This window comes from Crassostrea angulata, chromosome 4, assembly GCF_025612915.1.
Source record: "Crassostrea angulata isolate pt1a10 chromosome 4, ASM2561291v2, whole genome shotgun sequence".
In the NCBI taxonomy this organism is placed as follows: Eukaryota; Metazoa; Mollusca; class Bivalvia; order Ostreida; family Ostreidae; genus Magallana; species Magallana angulata.
The window spans coordinates 39465792-39489085 of record NC_069114.1 but is presented as its reverse complement, the minus strand read 5'-3'; the positions used below and the strand labels follow the sequence as shown (position 1 = coordinate 39489085).

Sequence of the window (23294 nt, the reverse complement as noted above, 5' to 3'; positions counted from 1 at the left end):
AGTGTGCTTCATTTCAGTTCAATTGAAAATTAATTTTCCAGTTTTTAGCTCACCTGAGCTGAAAGCTCAAGTGAGCTATTCTGATCACATTTTGTCCGTCGTCCGTCTGTCCGTCCGTCGGTCCGTCTGTCTGTCTGTCCGTCTGTAAACTTTTTACATTTTGAACTTCTTCTCTAAAACTGCTTATCAAATTTCAACCAAATTTGGCACAAAGCATCCTTAAGTGCGGGCGAATATAAATTGCAAAAATAAAAGTCCAATCTGTATTCAAAGCGGAGAAAACCTTGAAACTGTAGAAAAAGGGGGGTGCATTTTTAAAAATCTTCTTCTCAAGAACTACTGATTCCAATTCAACGTAGTTTAGCATAAATTATCCTTATGGGAAGGAAAATATAAATTGCAAAAATTAAGTGCTAATTCTGTTTCAAATCTGAGTTATTACGAAAATAATAATAAAGGAAATGCGTGTTTCAATCAGTTTAATAGCTTCGGGTTCGGCATCCGGTAATCCGGCATCCGGTAAAATGGGTAGGCAAGACTTGGTATGGGCAAAACAAAGATTGGCAGTTATTAATCTGCCAATCTCATTAAAATTTCAGGATATTTGATGGACTAGTATATTTGTATTCGCTGTAAATATTGCTGCAAAATAATGCGTATTTGGAATTGACAATTGTCGATCTGCCTTGGCTTTTATTTTGCCACGGCCCGGGTTTGCATACCCATTTTACCTAGACTCGTATTCCATACTTTCGAAAACGAGGTTCTTTGTTTAAAGCAGCCATGACATTATACGAAAAAGGGTCGATCTGACTATGATGAATTGCTTGTTGTGCAACAGTTCGCGTATGAAGGGAAATTTTTGAAACATGCAAATATTGTTGCCGATTTTGTGAAGTAAATTGAGGCTAATATTTCAATGCGTTGACAGTTTTCACACATGACGTTGGTGTTAGCTTGTTCCGATTTTCGTTTCGTTTTCATTTTTCTGCTTGTACCCTGGGGACTATCGTCTGTATTCTGTCGTGATTTTTACGTATCAAATCAAACAGAGACTTTGGTAAATCAAACAGTCAACTGTTTACCTGCGCAAATTAAGCAAAATCTGATGTATCAAAAAATAATGTAATACAATTCATTCTATCGGTAATTCGATCGGCATTATCTTTTGCGTAATGGTAGATTAATGCAATAGGTTTTGTTGCGATGCTCGGCATTTTCTCGAGTTTATTCAGTTTAAATAAAGTTTGACATTGCTGACGGAAATGTGTAGGTATATACATGTATATATATGATTCATTTCGAAAAAATAAATTGTGTTCTTTATTTGTTATAGTGAATGTTTCTTGTGTTTAATTGTTTTCAATTTCTATTTACTAACCATATTTGAGTGTTAAGCTTCAAATTATAAGCAAGATACAGAGATTTGCTCACAATTCTATGTTTGTACACAGATCTTAAAAACTAAAGATTAAAAAAGTAAAAAATTTGTCAATATTTATTAAGAAAATTTTCAAAGTATGTTCGTTCAGACACCAACTTTAACATCTTATTGTATTGTAAACTTAACATTTTTCGTCATTATTACTCCTACTGTACATGTGATCCTTCACTGTGTTTGTGTACATTTGTATAAACTGATTTTGAACCTCAAATACCAGTGAACTGGTCTTGAGTGAATAAAAGAATATAAAATCTTAGGCCATTCTTTTTTTTCCAGTTTAAATGCTGAATAGGAAATACCAAGTTAAAAATCATAACTGAATGTAATAAACTCATGTGAACAAAATATGAATCAAACCTAGGCGAACTGTGAGCTCTGTATCTTGCTTATAATTCTACAATTGACGCTGAAATTTTGGTTGAACATTAGAAAATCTCTATGAATTAGAGTATGTTAAATACTTGTACAAACAAAATAAAAGAATGATACTGTGAAATCATTAGATTTCGTGGTGGCTCATTTTTCGTGGAATTCGTGGGTACCTCTCATCCACGAAATAACATCCTTCACGAATTGATGAATTAGGGTAATAAAGTCATATTCCCTTTTGTAGATATGTATGAATACACGAAATTACGTCCCCACGAACCTGTAAAATTTAAGTCATCCACGAAAATTGGCCCCCACGAAATTTAATGATTCAGTATTCTGTATATATCTACTCTCTGGGGCCCTCTCTTTATACAATAAATAATGTGAAATCTACATCAATTTTGATAGTTTTTCAGACACGAGTATATAAAAACGACATCTTAAAAACAGTTTCCATTTTTCTGACACATTTCTGTTGCGGGGATAAAGTAATTATCGCTATTCCTAAGAATATCACAGCGGAAAATTATCCTGGTTTGTACGCGAAGTAAATAACAGTAATTTAATTGTAATGGAGAAGACAACTAAAATTTTTGAATGTTTTTAATTTGAGCACATTGAGGTACAATTTTCTTCTTCACATCTATACATGTAGGGTTTTTAAAATAAAAAACAATTACTATTATTTTTTTTAATACAATAACTAGTAAGTACTGAGTAGTTGATGAAAAAAATGTACCTATATGCACTCATATATTTTGATCGCTTTACAAAGTGGGGGGGGGGGGGGGCAGAACGAAAATATAGGGATTTGGAAGTTAACAACTTAACAGTATACCTCTACCAAATGTTTAGTTTTATATCTTGCGTAGAATTTTCTTATGCTGGTAAAAAAATAGTATTTCATGAAGGTACAATATCAAAGATTACATGTATACAAAAATAAGTGTAAAATTCGAATACTTTACAATATTTATTTTTTGTTTTTCTACCGAGGGACCATATGGCACAATATCTTTTGAACGCCCATTGTTGCTCAGGTGAGCGATGTGGCCCCATGGGCCTCTTGTTTTCCTTTCCAACATTTTTTTTCATGTGTTTAGATCATCCATAGTTTATATTTCAACATATTAATTTGAGTAGCACATTTTTTGTCTAAAAGTGGAAAGGAAGCAATTTCTAAAAAAAAAAATCTGGTCCAAAAATTTTCATTTTCAATTCATTGTAAATAAGTACATGTAGTATAAATGTAGGACTAATATTCCGTTAAATCAGAGGCTGTTAAATTTTCAAACTGAAAGTTTCTTCCAGACACGTGCCAAAGACTTCAGAAGCTTATTTTTCTGTTTTATTTCACTTCAGACTTCCTTCAAGTCATAAAGTGCTGAATTCATTATGAAATAAACTGTAGCTGGATTCAACTAAATGTTACTAAAAGGTTTCCCTGATATATCATATCACCAGTACAACTTCCTCAAAGTACACATAAGTGGATTTAAAAGAGATGTCTAGTACTCCATTATAAATTTAGCTTTATCATTACTGTAATGTGCGAAGGTTAGCTGATAGAAACTGATTGGTCAAATATATATAAATCAATTATACATGTAGATAGTTCAAATTTTATTTCAAGGAGCAAGTGTGTATCAGGGTTGGAGGTGGATGGGAACTTTTTTTAAAAATGAAATCCTGATAATAATGCAATTTTGATTTGAATTATAACTGTTTTAATCAATTTACTGTCAACACATGGTATATACATGTACATGTATGTAATGACTTACAAGAAACAAAGGATAATTTATACTGTGCCATTTTTAAGGAAGGATATTTCAAAATTTTCCCTGTTGGAGTTAAGAGGAGCAAAAATTTGCACTGATATCAGATTTTGTTCTTCCAATTTACTGCTCAATGCTGTCCTGATGTCTTTTTAAGTCTGTGAAACTTATTAGCATTAAGATATGTTTATGATAATGAATAAATGTTCATTCTTAAAAAATTCTATACACTAGTACTCATTCATGACAAATTACATTAAGTTTGAAATATGATAGATAAGGAAGATATTTGTTCTTATATGTGCAACAGGTTTGAAAAATATGATGACTGAAAAAATGTTAATATCAGCTTGCTAATTGCAGAGTTTGAAAGATGTTGATTTGTCACAAATGAGATGTCCCCTTAGCAAGCGAACGTAAGTTAATCATGAATACCTGTTACTACATGTATATGCATGAAGTGTTTACCTTCTCTTACACTCTATGCATGTTCTATTCTGCAGTTGGTAAGGCAAAGTATACTGAAATCCATACCAAACTGTCCCTTGCTATTATCCTTGAAATCCATGCATCATTCCTCTTTGCATCAATGAAAAGTCTATATATATATATATATAGTTCAGCTAGCTCCAGGTACTATATTGTTTAAGTCAAGACTTTTCTAAATTTGAAGCTTGCAAATAAATGGAATTTGCACAAGATACTCTTGCATTTAGAACGATTTCTGAGGTAGGGTCTTTTTTCTCTTGCGTTTGAAAAATATGTCGAGGTAGTCCCAGAGACTCAAATGGTAAGTAAGCTTGCTAAGGTGAGCCGAGACCCAACCTTTACTGATAAAGGTAAATCTTCCTCTTCAAGTAGGTAGCACGAAGACACGCAGGGAGGTAGATCCCTTCGTATAGGCCAAAAGACTTTCAATTTTTTTGGCATTGCATTACATTGCTTTCTTTCAGACTCTTGAAGATTTGGACTTAACTAAAATGAAGTGTCCAAATGCAAAACGATCGTAAGTGACGGTATTTGCTGTCGAGTCTACTGACTACTGCACTGCTTTTGTATAGTGTTGATGCTGTAATGTAGAATAAAGCTTTCTAATAAGTGTTCAAACATCTTTTATTTTGCTAGCAAACAGGTTTCTTGGTGTATTCACGTTTGCACCATAAACATTGTAATATTCTTCCTTGCTTATTAGTTTTTTTTCTAACTTCATGTGAATTACTGTGTAGTTTTAACAACCACTACGACTATAGAAATTAAACGCAACTACCACAGAAATTATGTAATTATCGTGAAAGAAGCAATCAATAGACTGACGTTTAACGTTAAAGATAACTCTGCTTGAAGTTCTGGATAACTGCTACTAAAAATAAAATATTCACAATACGTATATGTACTTTGCTGTGTGTGTTTGTGCTTTCACTGTAAAGTGACATAACGGGAAGTGATAAAACAAAGAAGGAGGCAACACTTGACAACATCAGAGCTTCCTTGTTCTGTCACTTACACCTCAGACAAAGATAACACTGTATAATACTTATTAAGTATAATTTGCCTTAGTAGTAGTCTTTTTCTTTAGCGAGGTCGAACAAATCGCTATACTCTTAACGTTTTGGTTTCATCAGCATCGTCAAAATTTATTTCACTGTGACTCACCAATATATTGCTTTAACAGTTTAATGCATATGGTTCGTTTTAAAATCCCATTTACAAAATTTTATTAGATTTTCGTTGTAAGGTTTTGAAGTGAGATGATATTTTTAAATTTTACTTACATATATTATGCACGTTTACAATTTTTTTTACCATAACTTAATTCATTTAGTACGCCCATTTAATGTACCATGATTTGAATCACAGAACAGAACAGATTTTCTTTTATACGCTGCTCTTTGTACTTGTTTTTGCAGTGATCTAATAAAGTGCATTAGAAACATTCCAAACAGAGATGTCAACCCTCCAACGTAAGTATTCAATATTGATTTACCTTTTAAAGAGTGTGCTTGTCATCCTGGAGAAATAAACATTCGAGAAAATCCATTCTTGTTAGCGTGAATAACAAACAAGAAAAAAAAACTATTCCTGAAAAAATCAGATAGATGACTTATGACTGTTGAAATTAGCGGTATAATAAAACTGCTGTAGCGCCATTCTCTGTTCCTGTAGTCTAAAAACTTACCTTTGACATTCCGATATTACTGTCTAAATCAAACTTTTGCAGTACTTTCATGTATATCCCACAAAAATCGGACTATGTGAGACAAAATAAACAACCTAACCGATGAAAATGAATTGCAATATATATGCTTCACATTTCTACATGCTGAATACTTTTGGCAAAATATCTGATAGTTTAAGCAATCTTAACGGGCCAAAAACTGCCTGATTTTTTTTTTATATAGAAGTGTACGATGCATATATATTTATCGTACTTTAGAAACAGCTTTAACTTTTTAAAAGTACAAAAGTGCGGTTTGGAAGGATATCGATACTTCAGCAGTCTGATTTTAATTAAAATCATGATGTTAGACTGATGCATAGCTCACAGATGTTAGACTACTAAAAGGGTACGTTTTAGACTGCTAGATTTTTAATTACAGCAGAATTTAAAAAAATCAGACATTTTATTTTTTTATTCAGAACTGTATTTCAGCATGTACTCAATACAGAGTTATCTCTCCATGTCCCGCTTGTTTTATTTTGAAGTCTGCTAGAGATATTAGAAATGTTTGAATCACCTGTATATTACTTGTATGTAATGTTAGAGTAGTAGGGTAAAAGATGTCTCTTTTTTTTACTTTTTTTTTTTTTTTTTTTTTTTTACATTTTTGACAGTAAAACATTTTTATTTTAAAGAAATGTGTACAAATCTATAGATTATGTAGAATATGTTTGTCAAATGTTCAAGTAATTTTTCATATTAAGTGACTTTTTATAGATATATATTAACATGTCCATCAAACTTGCTCAACGACTTGGACTTTTTGTCCTAACTGCTGCTGCAACAGTACTTTAATTTATTCTATTTATGTACACTAGCTGTAGGAAACTAAGGTATATGCACATGATGATATACTGGTATATCATGTAAGTTTATTGATGTCATTTTTACCAGTTTACAAAAACCGTAAGTATTGATTGATTAATAACATCAAACAAATAGACTCTCTACTCATAGCACCAGAAAGTTCCGCAACTGAAGTAATTCTCTAACTTGTTAATACATGTGTATATGTCTCTAGATCTGTTGCTCCTTCATCAGTTGAATACTGCTTATTAATATGGAATGTATCAGAATTTTGAAGACTGACATCTGCATAAGTGTGTTAAAACCAATTGCTTTAGAGTGATTATTAATACATAATACATTGTAATTGTATAAATGCATTCTTAATATTGTTTGAATACGAACGTATTTTTTATTCTGTTTACATATTTTTCTCAAGATTGACTATACATGATTTTTTAAATTATTATTTATAATTACATTAAATTGGCAAGTTCTGAGTTCCCAAATTTACACGTAAACGTTCACAATTGAAAAAAAATATGTTGTATATAGGCCTAATGAGAATATGTTACGAATATTTAACGGAGAATGAACAATATACATAGTTGTATATACTTAGTACCCGTGTTATAATATGCTCTCAGATAATACTTTTTTTGGGGGGGGGGGGGGGGTTTCCCAGATATATTCTTTTTTTCTTTTGATTGACAAAATTTATTGACACAGACAGTAATAAAAGGTACAAAGCATACAAGTACAAATAACTCACAACAAAGTAATAGAGTGTCTCTTAAAGAAAAAAATATAATGTAGGCCTATATATTGTGCATATAACTCGTTTACAAATATACCTGTTTACTACTTAAAAAAGGAAGATAGTAAGTGAAAATAAGATGAAAGAGAGTAATTCTTGAGAGAAAAGTGTTTGTGTGTGTGTGTGTGTGTGGTGGGGGGGGGGGGGGGGTAGTACTTTATATAACCTATTGAATCTGATAATACTGATATCTATATGAATTCATTAACTTGGAAGATACGTAAAACTATATTCAATCATTCAACCAATTAAACAAGGAAGCATTCAGTCAAACATTTCAATGAATCAAACTAGCAAACAACTTACTAAGATCAATTCAAGCCAATTGCAAGAGATTTTGTGGGAAGGAGATATTCATTTTCTAGACCAAGTCCTAAAACCTTGAAACTCAGTCGGGACCTTAAGTTTGTAACGCATTCCGCCATTTTGGATTGTCTCCGTATTTTTTTTCGCTGGTACATAATTTCGCAAGAAAATCTAAAAAGTATAAAATCCAAGATGACACAAGACTTTCTGGACAAATTTTTTGCTATGCTCGGCTTTGTTAATTGAGAAGTATTAATTTATAACGGAGAGATTTCTAAACGTTAACGCTAAGAGAACAGTGATACATGTATATATGAAAGTACTAATGAACTACATGTAATATTTTAACTAACGAATAATATGGTGATATTCTTTTGTACATGTATATTTATTTATGCATTGAATTTGCACATTAATATTGCAAATAACAACATATTGATTACGAGTTTATTTTTCTTGAGGACCTTCTGTACTATGCACAGTAAGATTTTCATCTAATGTTTAATGAGGCGCACAACTGAAATATTGAAATTCTTCTTCATTATGATATATAAAATAATTTTAAGTATTGTGTAAGTCGAACATTTTCCATTCTAAATATCAAAATATAATAATACTTTATTTCTACTCTGAGAGGAAAGGGAAGAAGCAAACCGTGCAATTATCTAATTTTTGAACAACTTTCAAAAATGTAAACATTTTGAAATAAAAAGGAAGAGTTATTTCTCGTAGTCGTTAAGAACAAAAGTGATAAGTGACCCCCCCCCCCCCCCCCCAAAAAAAACAAAAAACAAAAACCAACCAAACAAAACAAAAAAACCAAATAACTGAAAGTGATATCGAGTTGTCCTACATTATCAAGAACAATAGTATAATGCTTTCCAAAAATTGGAACTTTCCAGTTATTTTAAATAAAATAAGTTTAACAACGGTATTGCGACGTCTGTCCCCTGTTTGTTAAATAATCATTGACTTTCATAAGAAGTAATTATATTCCAGTTAAAATATGATTATTTCTATTGTTGATACGTGAATTTAAATACGAATATATCATGTCCGGTATTTACGTAATGTCATGCACTTTATAACAAAATGAAGCAGAGATAGAGCACTAAAACTGATTTTGTCCAGAGAGTATTATCGATTGAGGTTAGCTGACGCAGTATATCGAACCAGTGTCAATGCAAAAATACTGTTTGGCAAAGACCCCAATCACTAATGCAATTTCATGTATCATTTTATCAGCAAATATAGAATTCGGAGCTTTTGGTAAGCCATTATATTTGCATGACCACATGTGACCGTGTTGTTTAGATGGGTTTTGAAAGCGGTTTTTTTGTTAAAACCAATGTAGATTGAATTCATTTTCATATACATGTATATCCTATCGTTTTTAATTGTTTAACTGCATGCTGTTTCGTCTAAATAAATCAAAAGAGGGATAGTAATGCATGCCTAGTTATGTCCGTTGGTTGATTTGTAAGCTATTTCCTATTATGGTTATGGGCATTCATTTGCTTATTTATTTGGGAAAAAATTGTCTGAAGTGATGCCATTGAACTAAAGGGAAGTAATTGGTTGAAGAGCTTAGGCTTGGTCACCTGTCCAACTCCGATATTTCTGGAACTGGGCACGTACACTGAATAAAAAATATATGTAGATTAGGACATTTATATCCCCATGAACTGGTCAGTGAGCCTGATGTTTATGCAGGTAACTGACCTAGAAACGTAGACTGTTTTACATATTTTGTGACATAATTGTGATAAACCGCGTATCAATGTTCAGATGTAAATAACAAATTGTACTTACAACTTGGACATGATAAACAAGTTCTAGCAGGATGGTTATTGAGGGAAATACTGTGAAAAAAGTATCATGTCATTTAATATCAAGCTTAGGAGATTGTGAGTAATTTTTTTTAGATTTGTTGAAAAGTATTTTTCGTTCACATTTTTGTAGTAAAACCCTTAAGAAATGCATGTAACTAAATAAAGATAAAAATGTTATCTATTTATAATCTCATTTGCGTTCTCAAACATGAAGTGTTCTTTATACGATTATAAATTATGAGCAAGGAAAATAATGACAACAAGGAGTTTTCGATATAAACAAAATTGAGATTTTATTTAGTTCGAAACATCGTTCTTCATGTCCAAAACGAACACAGAAAAATAAGCGTGATGTAGAGTTCATGATGTACCATATTCATTTGATAAAACGCTATTGAAATGATGTAAATATACTATTACTAGTGATGCTGGGAATTAAAAATTACGTCATAAATTAAAAACAGATGGTAAAATGACCATATGAAAGGGCTGTATTATGTAATTGTACATCAGCTGCAACAGATATTTAGCTATTCAATCAATTTAGTGAGACATTTTACATGTATAATATTGCCAAAAGTACAATTATCAATGGAGTCGATTTTAATTTTGTTGATTCAGGTTCAAAAAGGAACTGAACACGGAAATAATTTCATATAATTGTAAAATTGATTCTTGATTTGTTTGTTTATTACACAATCTAAATTTGTACAAAATCCGGGGCGTCTAATTTGGATACTGATAATGATTATATCATCTGATTGCCCACAGATACGTTATACAAACACTTGCCAGCTGATACATGTGCATGGACATCTCCATCGTAGAAAACGCTGTTTCTTATCATTTTTTGGCTACTCGAAAAACCCCTCTTTCTCAAAACGTTTTAAAAACTGATTTTTTTTCACAGTGGGGACTTTACTGCGTGAACTGCTTCAACGGAAATGGATACAGTTTACTGACATCACAAAATATATTTCTCTGTTTTCACATTCCGTTTACCTTTTCTGATAAATCTAAACTGACTGATATACTTAAGTATTTTGCTGATTAACAGTACTTCCAGATTTCCATCAAGGGCCTATACCTATGTATAAGACCGATTATGACTATGCTCGCGTAGCTTACATGTACCTTATGGAATCATTTTCACCTTATTTTAGTGCACTCTTTTAAGACCTTCCAATAATACATTTTTAAAGTTTGATTAAATAATCAACATTTAAAATTTATTAACCATAGCTAAATGTTGAGTAAAAACCCTCTGAAGAATATTTGAATTAGATATTAACAGATTCTTCATTATTTAATTCCAGAGTGGCAAATATAATTCCTTCCAGAGCACATCCCCATCCTCGTATAGAAGGTAAGAAATTGTAAAAAAAAAAAAAATGAAAGAATGCTACCATTTTAAGCCTATTATGTGACAATACCATATACCGGTATCCCCTTGTCTTTTTTCTTAAAGCATATAATATTTTTATGATATTCACATTTTTTGATAATTTTAAAACAGTCTGACAGCGCATGTGAACATATGCATGGAACTTATTGTTATAAGACCCGATATAAAGTTTGTATATTAATTTTCTCATAGGTACCGTTTTTGAAAATAAATAAAATGTTGCATGTGGAATTTATTTTTTTTTAAAATACAAGCAAGATCTCTCTTCAATAATTCGCAGAATAAAATTTAGTAAAGATTTGTAATAATCGTCATTGTCTATCAGTATGTTGCGTAGAAGGAACAGTAAATTTTTACGTAAATGACATGCACCATGCGGTTTGTCAATCATCACGAAATAGTCAACCTCAGAAGTATTAAAGAAGAACAATAATACAGTTTACTAATTATTTAATATAGTTATTTTTAAAATAAATATTGTCAATGAAATGGAATAAACACTGCTAAATAATGCATTGAAAGTCATGAATGCTTTTATTTTAAAAAATACGCGAATAAATTTATTGACACTGGTTCAAATATGTATCGGGATTTTTTTCCAGTAGCCGTTTGAGATAAATCTGAATTCTTTAGAAGAATTAAAGGAGAAACTGAATGTACATGTTATGATAATGAGAGATTTATTTTTATAACATACAGATAGACAGCCAGCTAGACCTCCACAAAATGACGTTGATTCGGAGTCTGATGATGACTACGAGGCCTGGGGAGAGTTTGACAATTTCAACGACGAGTCATCGGTAAATCTACTTTCATAGCAAGGCTATATTTTTGTATTTTTAAATATTTGTATCTTCGCGTATACATCATGTTTTTCGGAAAAGAATTAATTCTTGTATTTTTATAGCCTTAGGCCACAATCCTCAAGACCTTAATAATTTGTAATTAGTTGAAACTGTTAAATCTGGCTTGTTTTTGTGAAGTTTTGTGTTTTGTCTATTTTTTACATTTGTAAACACAAGCGGGTGATTTGTCTGTGTTTTAAACACTTAAACAATGTTATTTAGGATGGCGTTCCCCCTGCGTCAACAACGCCACCCATTTTACCTCTCTTAAAGAGAACCTGATTTTTAAGAAGGCTCAATGGATGTGGCCATTTTTAGATTGTATTAATCTCATTTAAAAGAAGAGCTCCATATCAATATATGGGAAAATACCCAAATTTAAAAGTTCGATCATGTAGATGTTTTCTTTGATGAATTGAATTTTATAACTTAACATCTATTCATTCATATCTTAAAAATTTCTGAAGATCTGATGGTTTATTTGTTCACCATCTAGCCTACTTAATTTAGTGAAAATTGTTGTACACCTCACCATGCATGTAACAATGATTGTCATGGCAAAAATATTATAGAATGTCAACACTAGCAGGCTTTTTCTTGATAATGTGATTGGTTTGTTTTTAAAGGATGAAGAGGATTACATGAACGAACAAGAACAGGAACATTTTAAGAAACCCTCCAGAGGTCACGGTAATAACTGCTATAATAAATACCATATTACGTGTACTCGCACTCAGCTTCTTGTATATTCATGGCCTACGCACAAGTTTTTAAATTTGAAAAAATAATGAAAGTATGCTGTGAGAACATTCTCTTTTAAGCGAGTTACAATTTTGAAGATAAATACTATGACATGAATATTCAGTGACAGTTTAATTAATAAAAAATTAATCTTATTTATATCAGTATAGATACTGTCTGTTTAATACAAGGTCATTGTATTTCTTGTATCAAATGATCTTATATTTTACGAGAAATATTTTTACGGTAATGAAAGAAATTTTATGATATATGCCAACATTTTTGAGGTAAAATTGATCATTCCATTACCATTTTGATATGTTTTAATAAACTTTTCCACGTTCTTTTTCTTTTCAAACATTTTATCTTTACATATGTACTAACCTGTGCTTTAGTATAATCTTATTAACAAAGCTTTACACTGCATGCTCTATAATGAGCAACTTGAAATTTTCAATAGTGTTATAAAGATAAAGAAATTCCGTAAAGAATATACATTAAACATAGCCATAACCTAAATTTCCTTTGTCTAGATGTTACGACTTTGACCAAATCTTTGATTTAATTAATCAACCAATAATTTAAATAAGATAATAAGTACATACTTCTTTTGTCTTTAGCGTTATGTCACCTACTCCACATTGCAAATTTGTATATAGTATTATATGTATTATGCTTTGCATTCCGATGAGTTGTAAAGCTCAAGGACAATAAATATAATTACATATCATTATGTAAATTAAATTGAATGGTAAATTAAAATTAAAAAGCCCTTTTTTGTAAAGAAAATAAACATACCAAGCGGGTGAATGATGAATCACAATTTCCAGAAGATATATAAAATAAAAATAAAAAAAAATAAAAAAAAACTTTCATCCCCTTTACAACAACATATTGCACACTTCATTTTTAAGATTACATAAGTATAAAGTTCAAACACGGAATGAATTTCAAGACCAAAAATAGACGATGTGTCTGTTGACTGTAGATAACTAACAATTGTTAAATCTCTTGCTATTCTATCTCATTTTGTTTTGTGAGAAAATTCCTGTTTTGAACTTTTCATAACCATACGGCATGTGTGTCTGTTTGGATGATTAACATTGTCCATACAAAGAGATACAAGTATATGAAAGTTAGGTTTATTTGTGAAGAAATAGCTTAAAGTGCGACATCCGTTGCGATGAGAAACTGTAAAGACCAACCTAATTATCGCTATATAGGTCACAGAGCGTACTATTTGACATCGATGCGACACAATGGTAATTTTCTCGTGGTATTTAGTCATTCATTGTTCTGTTTTACCTTCCATTCATAACAGGGGATAAATGTTGCGTGTGTTCTGCACATCAGATTTCTTTTAGACCAATAGAGTTATGATTAGTAAATTGTTTGACATTAATGAATTTTTTGAGATCTATTTAAACTTCTTACTTTTCTTTTATCTTATTTTTTGTTTTAATTTTTTATTTTCAATTTTGTTTTAATCATACTTGCATGACTTGGGATATTCATTATCATCGAATTATTCTTTTGACAATATAAACCTTTTCCTTAACTGAATTTACCAAGTACATGTGTAAAATGAATCCCGGGGGCGTTATACGGTGATATTATGTACTACATGTATATTACACATCGAAATCATAACGTTACATTGTACGATGGACAGGGATGATGAAGACTCGATGGAGCGTGTCGTTTTTAGCACATAACGTCATCCATCAAAATCTCCTCACATCACGTCAAAATTCTTTGGCCTTCAACTCGAAGTAAACACAACAATCTCAAACCTAGTGGACACGCTGAATGATATTGACGTAGTTGTGAAGAGACCAGTGAGTCAGAGTCATACTCTTGGATCTATGTTCATAGTCTGTGAAACCGGTGTACGAATGCATGAATAAACTGTAAAGGTGTTGGAAAAAGTTCGTTGGACTCTATATCTGTGTATGCACTATTGCATAGACCGATTATTATGTCAAAAATGTAGATGGCATTTTAGGTGGATTAGTGTGATTTGTGAGTGTCAAGTTTTTCATCGTTGATCAATGGTTGCTGGTTCAATGAGTGCACCCTCTGTACCAAGAGATGACATGGTGGTAGAAATCAGATCGAAAGATTCGGCCAAAAAGGGAAGACTCAAAATGTTCGAAAAACGAGGCTTAGTTAAAGCCAACCATCGGCGAAGCTCAAGTCTTCCGCCAGAAAATCGTGTGAAAATGTTTTTTAAAGGAACGATGACGCTCCGTGGAATATTTCGAAATCACTCCTCCGGGCACTCTACTGCCGAAAAAAGACCGACAAGAGTTTATTCTAGAAAGGGGATTAAAGTGTCTATATCGTCTCCAATTCTTGGTAAGTCACATGGTTAGAGCTCGGACATAAAACGATGGCTGCAGAGGCCGGCAACTTCAGTTTCCTTTTCCTATTGTAAACATTTTTAATTTATTATAGTATTAGAGGTGTTTGAAAACCAATTCCTAGTTACAGCAAGCAAAGAATACGGATGCAATACTATGCATTTTAAGAGACCGTGAACATTTTGGCCCCTGGCAAAGCGAGGTACATACAAAGAGTGTTGATTCATTCATCAAGATCAACGTAATCCGCAGTTATTTTTCGGTAATTACGTGTACGAACGATATGTGACACATGTAGATTTTCCTCCGAGTTTTTGTCATAAAATAACCCTACATACCAAACCCTAATTAGAATATTTTAAAGCACATTTATTAAAGGACCTATTTTCAACAGCACTATTACTTCATAAATTATTATTGGATCTTGAAAAATTTCAAGTTTTTAGTGATTTTGGTTATTATTGTGTACATATTTTAAACGCCCACACAAGAAATTGACATATATTTGCGTGTCATCTTATCATAGATTTATGGTTTAAATAAACCATTATGCTAACATTATTATTACAAAATACAAATTGTTTTAGTCGTTGAAGGCTACATTAATTGAGCTTTTAAAATAATATGGCTTAGGTTTATTTTTTTACCATAAGCTGTTAATTGTTATCATCTATCAATTTAGTAAGTTTTATTTACGAAACATTTGTCGCATAAATTGCTTGATGTTCATGTTATCACCTACATGTGGTTGCACGCAGCACTTACAATTTACCCTTTATCCAAGGCATGCTTACCTTTTAGTTATCTTGTACACTACTAACAAAGCAAGAACAAAACTCATTCACTGTCCAATAAAATGGACCGCCCGCTACACTCACTAGTTCTGTATCCAACTCCTTGTCTGTGTAGTGGAACCCGAAGAGCCGCAGGAGGACTATGCTAACTATAACCCCGATCAAAACGAGGAGGAAAGCAGTGTCAACAAGAACGGTCTTTCTATTGCTGACTCCTTAAAGCAAGCTCTTCAGCAGAGAAATAGAGTTAACCAAAGACAAGGTATTGGTTCCAGTATGGCATATTACTCACAAAAAGCCAAAGTGAAGGTCTTAAAACACAACCCGGTTCAATTGTGTCTTTGTGATGCATGGGTGTGAGCAAAGGGTTTGTTCCTTTTCTTTTTACTTGCGTTTAATCTAATATTTAAACAGCAACGTTTAAACACGGTTTTTAGGAAAGTATATAAATTTAGTAAAAAGGGAACTGAACCGCTTTTGCTGATCCAAACATTCCTGTGAAATGCTCAAAGTTAAGTTGTTTACTCTTTATCACTCACATTATACTAACGATGAAACACAACGAACATTTTTTCAACTGACAACATATTGCTAGGCTGCTGCCGATAAATGTCATTGCTTCTCTGTAAAGCTTACCTTTTCATTATTCATATTCAGTAAAAGAGATACACAGGCAATTCCATTATTATGGAATAGCCAGCAGTTATACAAAACTGTAAAATAGGAAATATTTCAGTGAGTTTAGAATTACTTTTTTACTAAAAGTATTATTCAATTAATAGATAAAATACAATGTATCCATAGTTGTAATAGTTATGAATAGAATGAATTTTTTACATGGTCCACTAAAGGTTGGTGGGTGGGGGCAACTCTATGTTTATTCAATTTTTTGTATGCTAATTTAAGAAAAATCTTTGCTGTACAAAGAAGTCGGGGGGGGGGGGGGGGGGGGGGCTCCTGCCCTGCCCAAGCCCCCCCCCCCCCCCCCACCGATGCTACGTGCCTGCCTAATTTTTAAGAATCCACTTATAATGGGATTTGAAATAAATACGTTGGAAATGACACCCTAGACCCACCCCTTCTTTAAAACGATTGCAATATGATGCACCCGTCAAAACACCATCAAGGTGATAGATGATTTAAACAATTATTTTTTTCGTAGAATGATGTTAATGACTTCGATTCGTTAATTATGTGATATATCAAAATGGTTTTCGAATAATTCAATATAAAATTAATGTCAGATTTCAGTTTCCAGAAAATATATTCACATGTATATTTACCTAGTTACTTATCATTTACAGGTAATGTCCCATCCCCACAGCAGCCACCAGTACCAAGGCCTGGTAGACGTGGGAGAGATCCTATCCCTGTTCCAGAACCCGAAGACCAGGTAAGTTGGAAGTGGTTTGTTGCAAGGACTTCAGTGCTTTTTACTAACAGGTTTTGTCATTTACAACAGAGAGTTTAACAGTACCAAAAGATTGATCTTTACGAGATATTTGGCAGGAAAGAGAAATTATGTATAATGCACTATGTCGAAATGTCAGTTCTAGTAACATTGACAATATGTAGGAAAAAAGCTTGTATTTTCAACAACAAAAAACTAAAAAAGAACAAAAAAAAAAAAAAAAGAATTTCACTTTTAGGCTAGAGGCTAGATTGTCATGTCAAATTTATGATGTTTCTTTATTTTCAAAGATAACGTTAATGAACATTAACTTCAAATTGAGAAAATTAAGTAAGTGATGTAACAGAATGTAAGTGAATACAATGTTCACCAACCAGCCTGTAGTACTTTGTTTTTAAATCAGTGTTAAATGTATGCGATTATGGTACGTTAGGACTATGTAGACAAGTTTTATGGAAAACAGCGAACCTTTAAATTCAATAATGATATCTATATAATTCTCTTACTATCATATGACTTTTGTATCTTGATCTCTCCAGTGTCTTGATTTGGCTGCGGCATGTGCTGCTGTATAAAGCATGAAAACAAATGCTTTAGCCAATTGATTGGAACTTTTAAGTCTTCTATTTCATTATGAATCAATTATTTTTTATGACTATTGTCTTGTTTTCAATTTTTTCTTCTTTATAAAACAGTGTCAAACAAATAGCCAAAGATAGCCTATTGATGAATATTTTTGACTCTTTGTAGAATGTATTGCATTTAATACAAAAAGTAATAAATTGTGTGCATAACACTGTTTTACTGTACGTTGTCAAATACATGTAGATATAGTTGCACTGAGTTTGCGGTGTTATATTTTATTTCATGCTTGACAAAATAACATATTTGGAGAATGTGTTTTTACAGCCAGCTTATATAGAAACGGATGATCCTTTACTTAATCAGGTTTGATGAAGAAGCCTTTCTGTTTCTCTTCGTGTGAAGCTATCCTGGCTTTAGATGCAGATCGTTAGCTCTACGGGAAAATTCTTGTTGACACGTTGTATATAATATTATATGGGTTTTTTTTTACTAATAAAAAGAACTTGCGACATGCGGAGCACAAAACTTAGTTTTAAAGTAATTATCCTGTAGAGCTAGAGTTTTGCATCTATTCCGGCTTTAACTTCTTTGCTGTCCATGCTTAATGTTTTCCATCTGTCTTTTAAAGTCTACTAATCCCAAATTTTAAAAGGTTTGAATCAAGGGGTTTTGTACTTTAGCGGCAGTTTACAATGAAACACACAGCTTAATATATAAGAAGAAATAAACATATTAAAAAATTAAGTTGTGAATGCAATGGCTGATTTTCCTACAAAACACTAAAAATGTAAATATCATACTATGGTTTCTCCAGTGTAATATTTCAATTAATTTGATCCCCGGGATCTTATGCGTCCTTGACCAGATATCTGGCATTGCCTTTGCCACGTTTAAAGCCAGATTTATCTCCTCCTCAACTTCGGGAGTAGCCTGTAACCCTGTACAAAAAGAGGAGGCAAAAGACAGCTTTCAATTGACTAATCATTTTTTGAAATTTAATTCAGACTGTTTTTATAAAACATTCTAAATAACATTACACAATGAAGTGCATGTATAATATATAATTAAATGACAATGAATATTAACTACAAAAAAGTAAAATATAGTAAAATAAGTACATTGATATGACAAAAAGAAGAGACAAAAGACAGCTTCCTGTAACTGCTGGAGAGCTGCTTTTCTTACACCTCCTTTTAATTCACTGTACCTCAGATTTCCGACCTTTATAAGTAAATTTGTTCAAGTCCATATTAATAATTTGACGCACCGTTGTCAGCTGTAGCATTTATTTATATTTCTGACCTTGCGTGGACAGGCTCATCATCGGACCTAATTAATTACACATTTCTCCTCGAACGTAAGCAATCATACGCTATTTGTACAGCGAATGTACTTAACAAATTTCTGTAGAATTTCCGTTATGATATAATAGCAAACAATCGTAATATATTTGGGAGTGGATTTTAATCAACTCTGCTATGCAGTGTCTCTGACAAACCGAAAGTGAAACAGTGTTTGGACCTAAGCACAAATCATCACCGCTGACAAGACTTAGTTCTTGAAAGTAATAGAAAAATTCTATGTAATGTATGCTGAAGCATTGTTTTTCAAGGAAACTTATCTATAAACACTTTGAAAATAGTCAGATTTTATATAATACGAACAATTTAGATATTTTTGTAGTCTTATGTGCTCCTACGCCAGAGTTTAATAAAGTCTCGTTCAACTAGACGCTCGGCTGTCTCCGTAAACCTCCGACAAGCAGAGAGGCTCTCTTGCTTGTCGGAGATTAACGGAGACAGCCGAGCGTCTGGTTGAACGAGACTAGAGTTCGATATCTTAAAATTGTTTCGATTACTAATACATGGTTTGAAATCTATCTTTAAATGTTACACAACATGATTCACATGGGGTGTCTCGAAATTCTTGTCGGAAAAGTCTAAAAATTCATATACCATAAAAAAAAAGCGTAATTCAAATACAGACTGGAATCTAATTGCCATGCAAGATAAGTTGATTTTAAAATAAATGATAATCGATAGAATCAACTCCCGTCAGTACTTCAGTACTTTGATGTAAGTTGTGAGCACGGCGTATAGTAGAACGATTCAATGACACAGAGACTGAACACTATGCACTTTTATTGCCAACCCTTCCAAGTAAATTGTATTCCAAGGTTGGAGTACCAATTACTGTGCACTGATTTTACTTGTTTACTAAGATAACAAAAATAAGAGGACTGGTCTTTTTTGTTTCTTTTTTGACAAATAACCATCATTATTCTAATTAGAAGGCTTCCATTTTTGAATAATTGTAGACATTTTTGTTTCCCTATAAAACCTTTTTTTTGTTACCTGTTTGCATTAGTTATGTTGTATTTATTTATTATCAGCAAGCACAATGCATACCATATTTATTCTTGAAGCAAAATGAAGATATTTAAGTTTATTTAAAAACTTCGTAGCAGTATGTTGGTCATTCCTGGTAGTTTTGGTATGTTTCCTGCTAGATTGAATTTTAAAGGGTACAATCAACTTTTTTCTTCGGAACATTCAATTTCTTTGCGTATTGTAACATATATTTTATCTAACAGAATCCAATATTTATTTATTATCTAATAATAAAATCTTAAGGTCATTATTTATTCCTACAAGGGAAGAATATTAAAAGAATATGTATGAGTATTTAAAAGTGATACTGCTAAATCGTCGTACTTCATTGGAGATTCATAAGTGTTTATTTCTCGAGTACCTCCCACTTACAAATTTATTTTTGAAAGATAATTCGTTCTGTATCAAATCACTTTCACCCTAAGATAAAAATAATCTTGAATACCTCGCTAATATTGGTCTCAACCAACAACCTATTATAATTTTTTCCCAGTAACTGAAATATCTAAGACTGATATCAATTCAATAGCATTTTGACTCGTTAAATTGTCTATTATTGCTTGAACTAAGAAAAGGTTAATCCATAAAATTTGCCACGTCTGCTGCCAAGTCAAGAAATCGTTGTATACGCTTAATTGGATTATATACACAATGTCCAATAAACATGTACATGTATCCAGTGATTGTTTGCTATATAATAGCTTCAATTAATTGTTCATGAGATAATTTTTTTGTGCATTATTAGTGTAATAAATGTAACCTCGCATTAAACCTTTTTTTATATACCTATAAGATCTTGATCAATCAGTCGTCAAACCAAACTTGTAGAACAAACTGGTACCGAAACCTGTTATCTTTCTTCCTGCTTTATCGTGGAACTTTCATGTTAGCTTACTTTTTTCATAGTCAAAGAACAATGTATACTAATTGGGTTACTTATGTAGATTTATGTAATCCTAGTTTTAGTCCTTGTTTTGTTCAAAAATAGTCCTTTAAACTTTTACAAAACTCCTTGCATTAAATTTGAATTTCTTATAAAAGGTGTCTTCTTTTCTGTATTTTATTTTGAAAAATGTTAATGCATCTATAAAAACTGTATCCTTAAAGTATATGTAGTGTATTTCAGTTACACTTTGTTAGTTAGAAATATTTCTATTTTATATGTTAATGTAAAACTGCACTTTATCAAATAGGTACTTGAAAAATAGAATGATATAGGATTTTTAATTGAGTCCTTTTTGTTCGAGGGGATCATTATTGATACTCGTAAAAGTCTTTTATCAATTAAGCACATTTTTTTTTACAGTAAATGACTAAACATTTACGAACCTGTTGAAAAATATACAACTATTCATTGCTTTTAAAAGAAAGGCTATTTAAAACAAATAGCATAATAAGAAAAAGTACCTTTTAGATATTTATGCGAGCACAAGCAATAATCCATGGGAAAATGTTAGTTGTAATTTTGATTCTATTGCACTGCCTCTCTCTCTTTCTTTCGCCGTCTCACAAGTTTAAATATTATAGTTATACTTTTAACATATCTCACAAATATTTTATTACTGCACAGCATAATCACAATGATCCAACTCACCTTGCAATTCTTTTGAGGGGGGAGGGGTAGATCTTTTACTTTAAAATAGTTTTGCATTCCCATTGGATGGAATGATAAAGGTAGCACTGTCAGATTTCGTTATCCTGCCATTTTGTAGCCCGATTATGAAGTCCCTGAAGATGTTCCTAAACCACCACCTTCCCGTCCCCCCATGACGCTTCCTGTCCCTGTTGAGGATGACCAGGCATGTTTAATAGGTTATGATAATAATAGATCCGATACCATCGCCATTCGTACTAATCATTTCTTTGTGAATTTACTTGGAATGTTTTTAAAAGTTCTTAAATGTGGGTTTCATGTGTTCCTTAAATGATCCCCTAAATTTTTATTATGTAGCAAATGCGGTTTCATGCACCACGTTCCAACTCTTTGAGATATTATATTTGCTTAGTATAACAAATATATTAATTATATATTCAATAGCCTACTTACGAGGATCCTGATGAAACTGATCACGCACCTGCACCTCCTCCATCCAGGGGTGGAAGGAGACCAGCCCCAAAACCCGCGGAACCCATACCATCGCCACAATCAGACTGGCCAGAGGTAAACAAAAAATAAATCATACCTCTTAACATCAACCTGTAGACTTGTGGAAAGTTTTGTGTTTTACTGATAATACTTTTTATAACTTTTTTAATTCTCCCAACAGTTTTGTGTCACTTTCTACAATTAGAGTTATCTACCTTTTGATGAACAATAATTAAAATATAAAAGACAAATTTTTGTTTGTTTAGATAAGGTCCTCGAATTGAATTTGTATATATTTAAGTGCTAAAAGTTAAGAATATATGAATTATCTTTCTTATCAGAGATTCATGAACTATTTAGGAGAAAGACAAATATTTATGGCACCTATAATTTTATACTATTAAAAGTTGATTTAACATAGTAACAACGTTTGGTTCAGATTTAGAAATATTTTAAAGCACCTATAATCAATTTTAAATAGGATTTCTATGAAGATCCAGATCAGAAGACCACTCCAGCCCCATTACCCGAAAGACCAAAGGTAATATTTGTAATGCATTTTATTATCAAATATTTGAAAGAATATTAAATCTAGAAAAATTGCATATTCGAAATTGCAATTACAATGATCGCTGAAGCTTAATGGTAAAATACGACGATGTCTTATAATTTTTATTTTGAGTAAGAGTATAGGAACGAATAAATAAAAACAAATAAAAACATTGGAACATTTTATTGTTACAGAAAACAAAACCACCGATGCCGAAACAAAAAGATCCTCCACTAAGTAGAACAATATCGGAGCCCGACCAACCTGCCCCGCCCCCTCCCCGTCACGGCCACGAAAGAATTCATAAACGGGCACCTATCCCCGAACCGATCAATACCCAGGACAGCGATGATTCAAGTTCGGTAAAAAAAATTATCTTCACTTTTTCAAGCTTTCACTTCATTTCCATTTTTATTTTGCTTTTTATCTTTTAAAAAAACGGCGTGTTTTGTAGTGAAAATATCCATAAAAGTGTATAAATTTATATTGATTTTTTTTATTTATACATCAAAGAATACCTACAGCGTTCAGTACTCATGCTTTTATTGTTTACTGGCCTTAATAGATTGTA

The 23294-nt window shown here is 32.0% G+C and overlaps 1 protein-coding gene across 1 annotated transcript in view; it reads left to right on the top strand.

Moving 5' to 3' along the window:
- The window catches only part of LOC128182261 (uncharacterized), a 39979-nt gene that overhangs the window by 2551 nt on the left and 14134 nt on the right, over nt 1-23294 (top strand). The window contains exons 3-15 of the mRNA XM_052850852.1: nt 3958-4010; nt 5502-5555; nt 6707-6718; nt 10870-10919; nt 11658-11758; nt 12430-12493; nt 15817-16058; nt 16936-17094; nt 18022-18060; nt 21800-21886; nt 22126-22248; nt 22655-22714; nt 22918-23085. Of these exons, the coding sequence (XP_052706812.1) occupies nt 3958-4010; nt 5502-5555; nt 6707-6718; nt 10870-10919; nt 11658-11758; nt 12430-12493; nt 15817-16058; nt 16936-17094; nt 18022-18060; nt 21800-21886; nt 22126-22248; nt 22655-22714; nt 22918-23085 (1212 nt within the window). The remainder of the gene's footprint in view (nt 1-3957; nt 4011-5501; nt 5556-6706; nt 6719-10869; nt 10920-11657; nt 11759-12429; nt 12494-15816; nt 16059-16935; nt 17095-18021; nt 18061-21799; nt 21887-22125; nt 22249-22654; nt 22715-22917; nt 23086-23294) is intronic.